The sequence below is a fragment of the Chiloscyllium punctatum genome, chromosome 17 (assembly GCF_047496795.1).
Source record: "Chiloscyllium punctatum isolate Juve2018m chromosome 17, sChiPun1.3, whole genome shotgun sequence".
Taxonomy (NCBI): Eukaryota; Metazoa; Chordata; class Chondrichthyes; order Orectolobiformes; family Hemiscylliidae; genus Chiloscyllium; species Chiloscyllium punctatum.
The window spans coordinates 73714916-73731443 of record NC_092755.1 but is presented as its reverse complement, the minus strand read 5'-3'; the positions used below and the strand labels follow the sequence as shown (position 1 = coordinate 73731443).

Here is a 16528-nt window from a genome sequence, read left to right as displayed (position 1 = left end):
AGCACTGTCAAGGGCACCTTCTGTTTCTTTCCTGATGCTGAGAGTAGACAGGGGTAATTGGCCAGACTGCTTTTCATGGCTAGGACATAACTGAACAGTTTTCTGTTTGGTTGGGTAGAAGTCAGCTTTAGCTGTTCTGAAATGGATTGTCTAGAGATGCAGCTTATTCAGAAGCACAGGTCTTTACTAATAGAGCAAATATGTTGTTATCCATAAGTTTTGGTTTTTTTGCTGGATCCCATGTGTTTAAGCTGTGTGATAATTGTGGAATGAACTAAATTGGGTTTAGACTGACATCCTTAGTTACATTGATCTCCTAAGAGGCCAAGATGATCATTCATTCAGGCCTTGCGGCTGTACAAGACACTGGTTAGGCCACTGTTGGAATATTGCGTGCAATTCTGGTCTCCTTCCTATCAGAAAGATGTTGTCAAACTTGAAAGGGTTCAGAAAAGATTTACAAGAATTTTGCCAGGGTTGGAGGAGCTGAGCTACAGGGAGGGGCTGAACAGGCTGGGGCCGTTTTCCCTGGAGCGTCGGAGGCTGAGGGGTGACCTTATAGAGATTTACAAAATTATGAGAGACATGGATAGGATAAATAGACAAAGTCTTTTCCCTGGGGTCAGGGAGTCCAGAACTAGAGGGCATAGGTTTAGGGTGAGAGGGGAAAGATATAAAAGAGACCTAAGGGGCAACGTTTTCATGTAGAGGGTGGTACAAGTATGGAATGAGCTGCCAGAGGAAGTGGTGGAGGCTGGTACAATTGCAACATTTAAGAGGCATTTGGAAAGATATATGAATAGGAAGGGTTTGGAGGGATATGGGCCGGGTGTTGGCAGGTGGGACTAGATTGGGTTGGGATATCTGGTCAGCGTGGACGGGTTGGACCGAAGGGTCTGTTTCCATGCTGTACATCTCTATAACTCTATGACTCTAAATATGTCAGCTTTCTCTTATTCCGTATCCTGGTTTGTTGAACTCCTTAGTCTGTTGGGAATACCTCTTCACTTTGTTGATTAAATGCCCACCACCGTTCATAGCTGGATATGGCAAGTGTGCAAAGCTTCAATATGATTCATAGATGTTGAATCACTTGGTTCCTCACTAAAACCTGTTGCTGATGGTGTTTATTGTGCATGTGGTCCTGTGTTGCTTCACTGAGTTGGCTGCTCATTCTTAGGGTATGCCTGACACCTCTCAGTAAGTTAATGTTAATCTCCTAGCTTGATGCAAATGGTAAAATGGGGAATGCAAGGTTGTTAGTATCCCACAGTGTATCATGGGAGTCCAGTTTTAGGTTGCAGAATTGTCTTGAATCACAGTTTGTCACACTAAGTGCCACACAACACCAAAGGAAGATGTTCTCCGTGTCAAGACAGGACTCTACCAATACTAACCTGGACAGAGATAGCTGCAACAGATGGATTGATTCGTGTAAACAAAGTCAAGCAGCTTTTGCCTTTGTTAAGTTGTTTAACGTCCGCAGCTTGCCAGTATGATGGCTGTGTTTCTCAGGGTAGTGGTGCTACCATAGCACTCTTGGTGATGGATGTTGAAACTCATTGTGAATTCTCTCTTCACCACCCACCCCCAAAGTGGTTGCTGGTTTTTGTGTTGCTTTTGGGTGACACATGAAGGAGTACTGTTTCTTCATGTGGTAGATTAAGACATACTGGTCCATTCTTGATGTCAAGAGTCCAGATAGAGTCAGAATACAAGTGTTGAGTACCTCCTTCCGGTCACATACTTCTGACTTTATACGCATTATTGCCATGTCATTTCTCGTGGGTCTGTCCTGCCATTTCGTCAGAACATGTATGGTGACAAAGGCCTGAGATGTTGAGCCACAATCACGGAATCAAAGCTGGGCATCCATGATGTGATATTAGCAGCATTGCATATCCTACCTTCCCTGTTATTATCAAGGGAATAAATGCTCGCATTAACATCAAGCAGGACTTACTCGCCATTAACAAAGCTGTTGCTTAAATGGTATGTTATATCAGTGTTGACACAACCCCAGATTTGGTGTAGAGGATCTTGCAGAGTTGACTTGCCTGGATACATCTTTGATGTTTTCAGTGCTTGGGTCAATGCTGGATGGTTTGGTTTAACTTATTATGAAACTTTTCCTTATAACACCTGTCTTCCACAGAATGACTTAATCAGCCAAGAAGTTGCATACAGGTCAAATGGTGTAAAGACAGGCTTTCTTTTCTAAAAGATGTTTGTAAAGCAGAGATTTTTTTACAACAATCCAATAATTTCATGTTTGGCATTACTAAAATTAGCTTTTATTGTAGATTCAATTCATTATCTGAATTTAAATTCCCAAGCTGCTCAGTAAATTTATAATTTGTGTCTTGGTTCTATTAATCCAGGTGTTTGGATTACAAATTCAGTCATGCTAACCATTATGGTACCCATAAAGAATGTATGAACTAATGTAGAACACCATAGGCATTTCATGTTTCTAGCAGTTTATAACTGGAATTAATTCTGAAATGGCTTAAATTACAACTTCTAATTTTTAAAAGTTCTTGCATTGGGCATGCACAAATTATTTTTAATTCAATCCTAGCTTTCTTTTCTTTGTTAAATTTTTTTAACTTGCAGTGTCTGACAGCTTACATGTGTTTCAGTGCTTTTTGATACTTTGGAAACTTGAATCATAATGTCACATTACAAGTGACCTTAATAAATAGTTAATTTGGTTTCAATAATCTTTGATCTTCACTTTTTTGTTTCTTTATTTGATAGAATCAAGGGCTGGTGGGTGTCTCATCATTATGTGTCGACGTTTCTCTCTGGGGTAATGTTAACATGGTAAGTTTTTTTTTGTTTCCCCCAGCACCTGGGAAAATTACACCATTGACTGTTCTAAATTATTTTGGGAAATTTGTAGTCCATTATCTCGTTATATTTACAGCGAAGTCTTTCATTCTCCTGTTAAGCGTGTATGTACTATTCACGCTCATGCCATTGGAAATGTTCCATCCTCAGTCTGTGTTGAATTTGCTCGTTGCAGCAAACAAAGTGGTGCAGTATTGCAATTAGCTATAACTTCACTGAACTGAGGAAATAATAATTAATCAATATGTTTTTACAACTGATCACAATACTGTGACTATTCTGGAAGTGCTCATGTGCAGACACCAGCTGGAATTTTAGCCTTTATCTCAAGTTGGTTAGAATATTAAAAGATGAAGGTTATGTCAATGGATAGATTCCATTTGAAGTTCTTCATTCAGGTGCTCAACTAAGAGAATTCCCTTGCAGAGAATGTTGTGCAGATTCTCCAAGAATGATAGCTGAAATGTTTTTTTAAGGATTGTATTCCCTTGAGTATAGAAGATAAAGTGTTATCTAACTAAAGTGCTTCAGTTGATTAAAGGATTTTATTTTTAGAAATTATTTCCTTTTCTAGGAGCAATCGAACATTTGGCCTAGCTCTAACAACATTAGACATTCAGGAATAACCTCCAAGAAGTGTGCTCTCATGCAAAGTTTTTAGTGCAGTTGTGGAGCTTTCCCTCAAAAATCTGCTGAAGCTAGGGTAATTTGAACATTTCGAACTAGAATTAATAGATTTTTATTGCCCAGCACAATAGGAGATCAGGAAGCAAGCTGGCAAAATGGAGTTGAAATACAAATCAGCCGTGATCAAATTGAACAACAGAACAGGCCTGTGTGGCTAAATGATTTAGTCCTGTTTTAATGATGGTATTTGAATAGTTAATTCTTTTGCACAATTAAGTAACTTGTAAAGACTCTCCCATAAAATGGTCATTTTGCTTCAAGTAGTGAAGAATGACTCCTACTCAAGCCATGATAACTCAGGCAGTGAGTAAAAATATTAAGGAAGTGAAGTTGGTGGAATTAGTGACTGGAAAATAGAAATCATTCACTGGACTAGGTTATTTTTAAGTATAGTTTGCAGTACTACTTAAAAACTTCTATTTTTAAAGATTATTTGAATGCAAATGTGATTTAAGAGCTCACATAAATGATCAGAAAATAATTCTGAATCTTCTTTGTTAATATTCATCTCTTTTATTCTTAAGGCCTAATGGGTTAATGTATCAGATGTTTCGTAGCCAATTTCTAGCATTTTCCATTTATCAAAGTAAGTATTTTGTTTTCTGTTACTTAATTTTGTGAGCTAACTTCTGTTGAAGGAACAATTGCTTATTGATCTTGTAGCACTATGCAAATTTTGGTGATCAATTTGGACCATGAATGTTATGAATTGCATTTCTGCTCAGGCTGACTATAATTGTGGCCTCACTTCTCAATGTGGCGTCTAAAACCTTTTTTTCCAAATAACGTTAGTAGAACTTTGCTTCATATAGTAATTGTATAAAATTGGTGAAAGACAGCCTGACATAGATCTGTAGTTAACAACGTTACTTTGGTTTCTTTGTGTCATTTGTTTGCTTTCAAAAGCAGTGCTTTTTAAATAAGTAAATATGGAGAAAGAAATTGCATGGAGTTTTGAGTTTCCTTTACGCATCTAGATCAGGTATATTCTCTGGACTGTGGATTGTACATAAAGTGTGACAATTAGAGCCTGCTTGTGCTGAAGATGAGTGACTTCACATCAAAATCCAACATTCACCCTTTCAACTGTGCTGGCAATTTGTACCTATTTGATTCCCCATTTCACCAGCCCGGGGAAAGATGCCTTGCTGTTAATTTTGATTTTACTGTTTAATATTTTCAATGGCATCTAAGACAAATGGTACTTTTGATGCAGTTGATGGGAAATAAGCAACTGTACAATTTCCTTGTTCTTGGGTTCAAGAAGAATGTTTGTATCCAACAACTAATGAGATTTTAACGATAAGGAAGTAATCATTCTGTTCTTGACTAACAGACTCTAGAAAATATCAAATTTTATCAATGTTCTCTAAGCAACATAGTCAGCATACTTAGAGCTGTCTAATAGAGTCATAGTCATAGAGATGTACAGCATGGAAACAGATATCCATTGATACTTATATTTTTTTTGCCCTCTGAGTGTTCCTGAATTATACATAATTTCTTAAGTTTATGAATCTATTTTCTTGCAGGTTGTGTACAGTTCCTGCAGTATTATTACCAAAGTGGCTGTCTTTATAGATTGAGGGCCCTGGGGGAAAGAGATCACATGGACCTTACAGTAGGTATGTGCTATAGCAATAACCTGTTTTCCTACAATGTTGAATGTTTGTAACACAGAGCCACAGGGTAAGGGGTTGTGGTGTTGATGCCCATCATCCTTCATGGACTAGTGGCTCGATGTTGACTGTTATCCTGTGTGGATGTAGTGAATAGATTTCAGGTGTCTTAGATTTTACTTCAGTTCCTGTGGCAAGAGTCACATCAACATTTTTAAAATTATTATTACTTATTCTAGGGATGTGAGCAACAATGGCAGGCTGGTACTTAACTTCCTCTCCTCAGTTGTCCTTGGGGTAGTGGCGGTGTTTTGCCAACTTCAACTATTTCAGTTGATGACAAATGTTCCCACTATCTGTTCGAATTGGCATTTCAGTTTTATTAGTCCCAACTACTCTCTGAGCCATTCCCTGTAGCCTCTTAGATACAAAGGTTTCCAGCTTTGTAGATTTGACATACCTGCTTAATTTAAGTTCATTTATTGCAAAGTCTTCCCTTATGCTTGATGTAGCATTGGTAAGTTTCCTCAGTTCCTAATTTGAATCAACTACAGCAGTTTTGCAATGAAAATTATCGGAATCTGTTTAAGTAAATCAGTCATGCCATCTTCACTGAGCATTATTCTATAGTAATAGAAACTAGGAGAAGGAGTCAGCCAAATGCCACTTCAAGTCTGCTCCACCATCAACATGATCATAGCTGATCACTTTGTCTCCATACCCCTTGAAGCTTTTAATGTCTAAAAATTATCAATCACTTTTTATTGAATATACTTGGTGACCTGGCCTCCAAAGCCTTCAATGGTAGAGAATTCCACAGGTTGACTATCGTCTTAGGAAAGAAATGTTTCATTATCTCAGTCCAAAATGGCTGACCCCATTTCCTGAGACTGTGACCCTGGTTCTAGACTCTCCAAATGTGGGAAATATCCTCCCTGCATCTAGAGCAAACAAAAACAAATTACTGGAGAAACTCAGCAGGTCCAGCAGTATTTGTGGAGACAAAATAGAGCAAACTTTCTTCAGAATAGTTCTGAACCTGCTGTATTTTTAGATTAGATTAGATTCCCTACAGTGTGGAAACAGGCCCTTCGGCCCAACCAGTCCACACTGACCCTCCAAAGAGTAACCCACCCAGACGCATTTCCCTCTGACTAATGCACCTAACTCTATGGGCAATTTAGCATGGCCAATTCACCTGAACTGCACATCTTTGGACTGTGGGAGGAAACCGGAGTACCTGGAGGAAACCTACGCAGACACGGGGAGAATGTGCAAACTCCACACAGACAGTCACCCGAGGCTGGAATCGACCCTGGGACCCTGGTGCTGTCAGGCAGTAGTACTAACCACTGAGCCACCGTACCGCCCTGTTCTGTTTTTGTTTGTTTCAAGTCTCCAGCACTTGTAGTTCTTTGTTTTATCTCACTGTATCTGTATGTTTAGCCCTATTAAAATTTTCTTTCAATCAGAGCCCCACTCGTTCTTCTAATGTCTTATAATACAGGCCCAGTCGAATTAATCACTCCTCTTCCAATAGTTCTGTGATCCCTGGTATCAGCCGAGTGAACCTTTTGCTGCACTCCAAGTGTTGTTTCACCAAGGCACTATATCACTGCAGTAAGTCATCCCTACTTCTGAACTCTCATCCTCTTTGCAGTGAAGGCCAAAGTACCATTTGCTTTCCCAATTGCTTACACCTATCTTTTTTACTTCCATTGACTAATGTACAGTGATATCCAGAGCCGTATGTACATTCAACATTTAATTAAGACACCGCAGTTCTGCTTTTCATGCCAAAGTGTATAACTTCAAATTTATCTACATTGTACTGCATCTGCAATGTGTTTGCCCAAACACTCAACTTGTCCAGATGAAGCCCTCTTCCATCATCTTCAGAATTAATAAGCCCCCCCAACAGTTTGTGTTGTCAGCAAACCTCAAAATATTACATTTGGTTCTCTCCTCTAAGTCATTTGTTTAAATATATATACGAATAACTGGGGCACAAGCATTGATCCCTGTCATTCACCACTAATCACCACCTGCCACCTGGCATTTATTCCCACTCTGGCCAATAGACTATAAATAGTTCTCAATCTGTACATTACCCCCAATCCTCCATGCTTTAGTTTTGTCCACTGATCTCTTATGGCTTTAAACCTGGGCACCTAGTTGGTAATTTGGATACATAGTGAATCTCAACCATATCACAATTGTTCCTGTCACTAGTACTTAGCATATGATGTACAAAATGTTATTCCTAGTGTCTGAAGGTCAAATAAAAATTCCACAGCATTCACCTGGATGTAGTGAGAAAGTATAATTTCAACCCTTAGGACTTTCTGTTGGAATCAGTCGGAGAAAAAGTGAGGAATTTTTTTAGTCAACTGTCACATCTCAATTCAAGCAAGAGATGTATCATCTTAAGTAGGTGCATTTCTGGAGTATGGAAATGTCCAACTTTACTGCTTGGTATCTTGTCCAAATTCCAAGAAAATAAGTTTAGTTTACATATACACTTACACTATCCAGTTGTTGATGATTTCTCTTGTTTGTGTATAAATGAAGAAAGAACCCAAAGAGCAGAGTATATAGTTACCATATAGAACAGGAGAAATCATTATTTTTCTCTAACTGTAAGAAACAGACGTTTGTATTCTTACATTTTTATTTTAACTCCCAAAATTTGATACAAGTTAAGAATTTTCACATTGACACCACTCTCATATGCTGATTATCCATACTGTATTTATAATTGCAGAAGGATTTCAGTCATGGATGTGGAGAGGTTTAACTTTTCTTCTTCCGTTTCTTTTCTTTGGTCATGTAAGTATAACTGTCTTTTTCTTTGGAAAATGTTTTCAAATGTATTTCATGGAATCTGATTTTGGAGGGAATGAATAATATTCAAAGATATAAAGCTTTGGAACAGTATGAACAAGCCAAATAAAATAGTTTGAGGATAAAAAGATAGGGATGTTAGAATTGAATAGCAGTTAACATGAAAGAATACAAAATCTTTCTTTCAGGCTGTATGGTTAGCAAATAGTAAGAAATGGAATGGGCCCTACTTGGGACAAAAAATGATGGATGCTTGTAGGCACACAGCAAGGTTAGAAAACTTAAATGAGTATTTTATATCGATGTTAACTCAAGAAGGGAGGCTGATCAAATATCAGTCAATGCAGGGATTGCAAAGGCAATGGATTAGATTAAAATTGACAGGCAAGATGTACTGGAAAGGTTAGCTGTGCTTCTATAAGTTGGTTAATTTGAATAACTTGTGTCTTCGGTTCCTCAGGCAAAAATGGGTACTGCAGAGGCAGGAAGTCAGAGTCTAGATTAGAGTGGTGCTGGAAAAGCACAGCAGGACAGGCAGCATCCGAGAAGCAGGAAAATCGACATTTTGGGCACAAGCCCTTCATCAGGAATGAGGCATTGCCTGAAACGTCGATTTTCCTGCTCCTCAGATGCTGCCTGACCTGCTGTGCTTTTCCAGCACCACTCTTAGTTTGTTCAGGCAAGTATGGTAGAGATACTGAGAGGTTTTGCTGTAATCTCCCAGTATCAGAGGATGCATCAGAGAATTGTAAAGTGGCAAATGTGGCATTCTTGTTCAAGAAAGGGTGTAAGGACATTCCGAGTAACCAACAACAAACTGGTCAATGTATTACTGGTGGATCATGTTTTGGAATCCCTTATGGCTGAGTGGGGGAAATGAATTGGTACTTGAGAGATTTGCCTTCATTAAAGAAATCAAGTAAAATAAAGTAAATCAACATCATTCTTGACTAAATAATTTGAATTTTTGATGATGCAACAGAGTATGTTGATGAAGTGAATCTTGTCTTAATGGACTTTCAGAAAGTCCTTGACAGATACCACATTAAAAAAAACTAAAACATTGAACTCATGGTATAACAGGGTCAGTATCAGCTCACATAAAGATTTGACTTTAAAGGAGATAAAGCAAGTTGTGATGAATTGTTGTTTTCCAGGCTGGAGGATTGTGGACAGTAGTATTCTCAAGCTTCAATGTCAGGATTATTTCTTTTTTGATACCTATAACTTTAAGGTGGTGCAGTGGGTAACATCCTTGTCTCTGGCCCAGAAGCCCTGGATTCCAGTGTCAGTGCAGAACCCATTGGCTAAGGGAAATGGCCAAACAGGTTGAGTATCATCTCCAGTGCTTCTAAGATATGTTAGTGGTGGTAAGAATGGAAGAGATTCCTGGTCAGTTATGGGATGCAAAGAAATATGAACCCCTCTTGACTTTAGCTCCAAACTAAAATGTCTATGTAAAAGTATACATTGTCACTTGTCTCCTGGAAAGTTTGGTTTGCTCATTAAGAGGACAACTAGAGAACTAGATTGTTGCCGACTGCATAGGGTTGGCCACAGTTTACAGCTGAACATCTGAATGCACACTGGGAGAGGACAGGATTGAACGTCAGTGATGTCTCTATATCAAATTATGAACTGAATTTCAACTGGAAAGAGTTAGGTGCAAGATGGTTGCAAGAGACACATTTGAACTATGCTGAAATGTGGCCTCAACATCTTCAGAAAAGGACGAGAAAGTTGTGACAGAAAAAACAAATGGGTTTAACTGTATTTGTACTTAGTTAATTTAATTTTGTTACTTTGTTTATCCTATTTCTGTAGTTTTGGCAATTATATAATTCGGTAACACTTTTTGGACTCGCGCAACATGAGCGGTGCAAGGAATGGCAAGTAAGTACAGTACAGATCAAAATTTCTGCTTTGGTAAAATTTTTCCAAGTATGTCTACCATCAGGTTCACCTTCTCTGCATGACCTCTGACTGGAAGTGTTCCAATTAATAGAACCTATTCTATTTCAGATATTTTGGGTGATACCTTTTTTAGTTGGTTTACCACAAAAGGCTATTAGCATTCATTGCATGCAAATACATACATTGTACCTGATAATGTAGCATGCCTTAGATAACCAGTAACGTCTTTTTATGCTGCAGATCAGTTAATTGTAAATATAAGCATAGTCTCCTGGTCTTTCCATTGAAAAACAAATAGTAATCTTTCTGACAAACTGTATATCTTAGGAAACAGCCAAGAAATAATTTTTTATTAAGTATAATTAAGCTGGCATAAGAGATATGACTATATCACTAGGTTACAGTAAAATACTTGATTTCTTACCTGGCCTTTAAAGATTTAAGGCTGTTGCTAATTTTAGTCAATTTTATGCAACTTGGATCTTTTATATTAGCTTTTCCTCATAGTTATGATACTTTATATTCAATGTTTCATTGATGTCAGACCATCAGCTGCCTGATGAAACAAAGTCACTGATGGAACCTTTGCATAGTCATGAAATTGCCTTCTTACTCTGAAGCCCAAGCCAATATAGATTTGAGAGACACAACAATTGCCCAACAAATTTTCCTTTTAACAGCAAGTAATTGCACTCATATCCATCAGGCAGGTTGGCAATCTCAAATATACCACTATACCAGTGGTAGGTTGGCAATCTACCACTATAAATGCCGGAGGAAACATCACAGAAGCGTTTCACAGGAGGCTCCCAAGCACTGAGGATAGCACCTAGACAGGGGACGAAATGTCTGCAACACAAATTCCCAGCTTGGCGAACATAGTCTAGCAATGGGTGTTAACAGTTTCTAAATCCTTGTGTCTTTGACATTGGCTGAACAGTCCACCTGGACAGAGATACTTCCCCTTCCTTTGAAATTGCAGTAATATGGATTTGTGTATCGACTGATCCCAGTAAACTGCAATCAATTCCATCATCTGAGCCAACTGTTAGTATAAGAAGTGCATATTAAAAATGACATAGTTTGTAACTTTAAATAAAACATACCACCAGCATGCCATCTTTGACCTCTCCATATCTGTTGCTAATAATAAACAATCCCAAATAATGTAGTTTTTTTTTAATGGACAGAATATGGTGTTCAAATGCAAGGAATGTGATTTATTTTCAAAATCATTCCAAAATGATAGTCATTTGTGTATGATGGTTTCTTTCATTTTGCAAGTTTGTTCTATTATTGCATTTCCAAAGTGTGAATGCACTGGCCAAAGGCTGACGTGCCTGTTTGGAGTGGGAGCCTTGGCTGGGAATGGTAGAAACATTTGTAGTGGGGGTGGTCCCACAGATGGTTAAACTTGCAGTGATGGTTTGTTTTGCTTTTGTAATTTAAAAGCCATGCTGGGTGTCGGTGTGTTTTTGTCATTTTTTTTAAAATGTTTTACCTGTTTTCCACTCTCCTCAGGTTTTTGTCCTGGCACTCACATTCCTGGTGCTCTTCCTTGGGAACTTTCTTACTACTCTTAAAGTTGTCCATCAAAAATTTCAGAAAAATAAAGATAAACTGAAGAAGCTATGAATATATGAAAGTTGCTAAAATAACATTGAGGAACATGGCAACAATATTCCTATTTTGTCTGTGCTCTTATGTGATGGTCTGAACACTTGCACATTGAGGTTGGATTTGCAACTGTTGCACAAATGTTTAAGAAATCTGATGCTAGCTGCATTCTGAACTCAAATTCTTTGAGAAATGACAATGCTAATTTACTTTGAATATCGATGTATAGATTTAAAATTATTGTCCTTTTAAATAGTTTGTTGAAGATTAATTTCAGTGTTATTATTGAGATATGTTACCATTCTTGATGTGATTTATTTTATCATGGACCTTTTCTGATAATGATGTTGATGAGGTGGGCAGGTGACAGAAGAGGATGTGGACCCGTAGAGTAAATGTTTCTCCATGATCAGTTATTTGATTAAAACGTTATCATGTTTTGATAAGAGATATCTGGTTTGTGAAATTCTGCAATGTAAAGATGGGAAATAAATTTTGATAAAAAGTTAATCTGAACTCACCAACTAAAAAGATTGTTCTCCAGTTAAAAGTTTAATACTGCGCCATTTAAAATACAAAGCATAATATTCCTATAAATTCTGAATGTGTTGTCTGTTCACTCTTGTAGATGTTATATTAATATCAAGTGATTGTGTATTACAATATTGAATTATTTAATTTAATTGATATTGTGTGCATAATATAAATTTTTAAAATAGTCATTCATTCACCCTTCCTCTTTGTTTGTTTATTGAATTATTTGCTTGAATTTTGATTTAAAGATAATTTTCCCAATTCCATGCACCATCTCTGATGACCCTCTCAGATAAAACAACTTGCCTTTAAAACCACTGCCACTCTTTTAATTTAGCTAGTTGCATTTGCAAAGCATGACTCAGAATAACTCTGATCTTTCAGTCTTGCTGCATTCAGGGGAAGTGCCTGGGATTCATTTAATGCTTATGCTTGATGGAACATCTCCAGGAGAGAATCCATTAGGTTGGGATTGTGCATGGACCTGTGTTGCGCTACTTTAGTGAAAAAGTTGACTTTGTGGATGAATTAAGATTTTCTTCAAATTGACAACATTTTGTAAATAATGCTGGGCACATTTAGACACCAGTGTGTTCTCAGACTGAGATATCTCTTTATTTAATCACAAACAACTACAAATGTTAATAAATTGCCCAATTTTCTTTTAACTTCGATAATCCATTTGCTCTTCTCTTGTACTGGTCTAAGTATTTTGTATGTAAACTTCTGTGATATACTCTGTATTTATATGTAATGTTAAGATCATTAAAACCCATTAGTATAGCTCGCTTAATGTTCTTGTAAAACAACAAATGTAATTCCCTTTTTACAAAAAGGTAAAGTTTTACATTTCGATCAAGAATTTGATTAACTTTGGAGCTTTGACAAGGTTTGTAACAGGTTGATGAAAATTTAATAGACTGTCACAGTGGTTCATCTAAACCTAAAGAAAACAAATGTCAGACAACTTGAATGTATTTCTTTTGAGTTGAGTTCCATTTGGTGAAAAGGAATTTTATGTTTTTTCCAGTAGCATTAAAAATTATCTACTATTCACAACAATAGAACCAAATCTAATGAGTACAGAAAATCAGGTTCAATATAAATTTGTTTATTATTTGTTTAAAATTGATGTGACACTGATTTATATTTCAGGGCATTTCCAAACTCTCAGCTTAGAAATGAGCTTAAACACAGTAAAATCATGTAGAAACCAAAAATGAGGGCATATCTGTTTAGTGGTCTACTGTGTGACAGCAAAAGCCCATTAGTCTTTAAAAATGAAGGCACATTTACCTTAATACATTGATAAACAGCAAGCATTGCAGCTATGGCATTATGGCCAAATGCGAACTGTACTGAGACGGCAGATATCGCCAACAAGTGTGATTTAGCATTTATTAAAATCTCATTATTTCTGATCGCACATTTAATTGATATCAAAATCTGGAATTTTTAATGTCAGTCTAATAATTTATAAGGTGCTTGAAAGAGATTTGCAATAACTCATAGCTTATGTGAAAATCTACTTGTTCTGGAGCAAAGTATCTGGGCAGAAACTAAATACTGTTTACAAAAGTCAATATAATTTATAAATGAAAAACCTTGTGTAATAAATATTATGAGCAGCATATAATTGCAGTTTTCATTTTTGACTGGATGGATGTCTATACAGCTAAAAATATATACATGATTGAGTTCCAGAAGGCTTCAATAGGATTGTGTCGTATCGTGTCATATTGGGGAGTCACTAAGACCTCTACGGTCTGAAACCTAACTGTCACCAAGAAATTATTTATGTAAAGGTTTTTTCAAAATAATGCAGTGTTTTCAATTTGCTCGTGCTAAAATATTAAAATTATTTTTTACTGCTTGTCACAGGACAACTAACTTTTGAATCAATGGAGCAGATTATTTTTGAATAAAATGAGAACAGTTGAATGTGTTAAATGTCAAAAATTAAGTTGCTTTAAAAATCTGAAACCACATATTATCAGGCAAGTCTCATTTAAATTATTTTAATACCAAAGTGCAACAGACCAGTAATAAGCTACAGTTTTTTTAACAAATTATTTCATTTGGATCCTAATAGAATTTGTGTGGAATGTGGAACATTCCTTGTTCCAGTCCAACTCAGACCCATACTCTAAGCTCTTTTTCCGATCCATTGATAATGTCTTTGGAGCTGCTTCCCATTCTTGTCCAGAATTGGAAAAAACATCAATTTTGTTTCCGATTTCCATTCTTCTCTCACCTTCACCTAGTCCATCTGACTGTTTCCTTCCTCGCATTCAGTGTTTGTTTCTGAGGAAGCACACCGATTTCCACAGTTATGTCAATGTCGCGCCCTATTCTACTGCTGTCGCTTTCCACTGGGTTGCTTCCAACATGACCTCCTGTTTCCGCAACTGAAAGTGCCCCCCCCCCATAAAAAAACAAAACTTTGTGGTTGACAGGGCCTTCATCTCCCATACATTTTCCCTCATCACTTCCCATGCTTTCCAGGACAGTACTGGGGTTTCTTTGTCCTTGCTTTCCACCCTACTAGTGTTCTCATTCAAAGGTTCATCCTCACTACCTCCAGCAGGATGCCACCACCAAACACCTTCCCTGTCCCTTTTTATTGTTGGCATTCTGCAGGATTTGTTCCCTCCATGACCCTGGTTAAGTTCCTTCCCATGCAACCGCAGGAGGTATAACACTTGCCCATTCACCAACTCTGTCCTCATTGCCCAAGGTCTAAACACACATCTTTCAGGTGAAGCAGTATTTCACTTGTACTTCTTTCAATCTAGTCTACTGCATTCACAATGCAGTCATCTTTACATTGGTGAGACCAAATGTGGACTCGGTAAACACTGCAGAACACAACCTCTCTGTCTCGTGGAATGACCTTGACCTCCCAGTTTTTTTTGTCATTTCAATAAACCATCTTGCTCTCATGCTAACGTTTTGTGTCCTGGCCTGCTGCGATGTTCCAAGGAACAAAACCCCATTTTCTGTTTAGTTCAGTCCCAGCTTTGATGTCTCAATATTGAATTCAATACTTCAAAAACTGACTATATTTATGTCTGTTATCCACATTGACTCTCTCGCTCCCCCCTGCCACCCAACATCACAGTCTTGTTTATCCTTAGTAAAGAGGGTGCATTCCCTCCCTTTCACACCGTACATTTGCACACATTTTGCGTCATTTTTTCTCTTTGTCACCATTAACAACCCCTTTGTCATTTGTACTAGGCTTCTGCCTCTGTCAAAAGCTTTTAAGAAACATTTACAACACATTTCATGGCTGACAAAGTCATGGTACACTTCAAATATTAATTCTCTTTCTCTGTCCAGAGATGCTTCCAGAGCTGCTGAGTTTCTCCAGCATTCTTTGTCTGTATGTTTCAGAATTCCAGTATCCACAGCATTTTAGCTTTATTACAAAGCCAAGGTTAGTTGCACATGGTGTGATTTAAGAAGGATACCAATAAGCAACTTGAAGTGTATGATTCCATATTCTATCATACAGAGTGAACATAAATGATCAGTGAAATAAATTTGCAGTGAGCTAACAACTTATTGAAGTCCTGGGATAGGTGTTTTATTTTTAAAAAAAAACAACCTGCAATAATGGGGATAATCAGAAATCGGTTATACCTAAACAACACAGTCGTGGTAATGTGTGGCCTCATTTAAAATGTCCCAAATGAAAATGTCTTTCTTGAAATGCTAATTTATGAATATATGCTTCCTGGATAATCTTCATTTAAACATTTGCAGCTGCAGTTCCTTTATGAAGTTCATATACTATGAAATAAAATTAAGAAGCAAGAACTGTATGGACTTAATTGTTGCAGGGAAGATTTGGTCTTTTATGAGGCTTTTACTGTTTTGTCACTGTGTAAAAGGCTGAAAAAAATAAAATGATTCAAGAAAACATTACCTGGACTATAAATTTTGACATCAGATCTCCAACTGTAGTTTATATTTTGGTCTTGTGACATTTGAACCACTACACTGTCAACTTTAACAGTATTCACATTTATAACTTAGCAGTGATTGCATTTTTCACTTGGATTTAGTTTTGACTTAAAGTATAACTAATCTTGAATATTAAATTGGTTAATATGTTAACAGAGAGATGCCAATTAATTTATGTATTATCCTTCATTCAAAGAACTTTTGTTTCATCTGAAGGAACCCAACCAAATTGTTCACATCTCATTCCATATGTTGCCAGAAGTAGTACATTCCATCATTCATAGTATTTTTTTTGTGAAAATCTTGATTATGCCTTCAGAAGAGCCATGCATAATTGTTTATGATCTAACTCATTTAATGTAATAAAATGTCTTGAGGAATCTTCAGAGGCAGAAATTCAGAAATAATTGGGAACGTGATGAAAAGCTAGGTTTTAGGGAGGAAAGTAAAATGGAGAGACTGTTTTGAGATGTTATTCCACAACTAATGCA

At 37.1% G+C, this 16528-nt stretch overlaps 1 protein-coding gene across 3 annotated transcripts in view; it reads left to right on the top strand.

The window, feature by feature from the left end:
• LOC140487976 (transmembrane protein 120B-like) overlaps positions 1-15996 on the top strand; it is a 64612-nt gene extending 48616 nt beyond the window's left edge. For all 3 annotated transcript variants that reach the window (XM_072587457.1, XM_072587456.1, XM_072587458.1), the window contains 6 exons: positions 2761-2826; positions 4065-4126; positions 5073-5165; positions 7924-7988; positions 9828-9896; positions 11439-15996. In XM_072587457.1, coding sequence (XP_072443558.1) covers positions 2761-2826; positions 4065-4126; positions 5073-5165; positions 7924-7988; positions 9828-9896; positions 11439-11552 — 469 coding nt within the window. In that variant the 3' untranslated portion in view covers positions 11553-15996. The remainder of the gene's footprint in view (positions 1-2760; positions 2827-4064; positions 4127-5072; positions 5166-7923; positions 7989-9827; positions 9897-11438) is intronic.
• Positions 15997-16528: the final 532 nt, after the last annotated feature.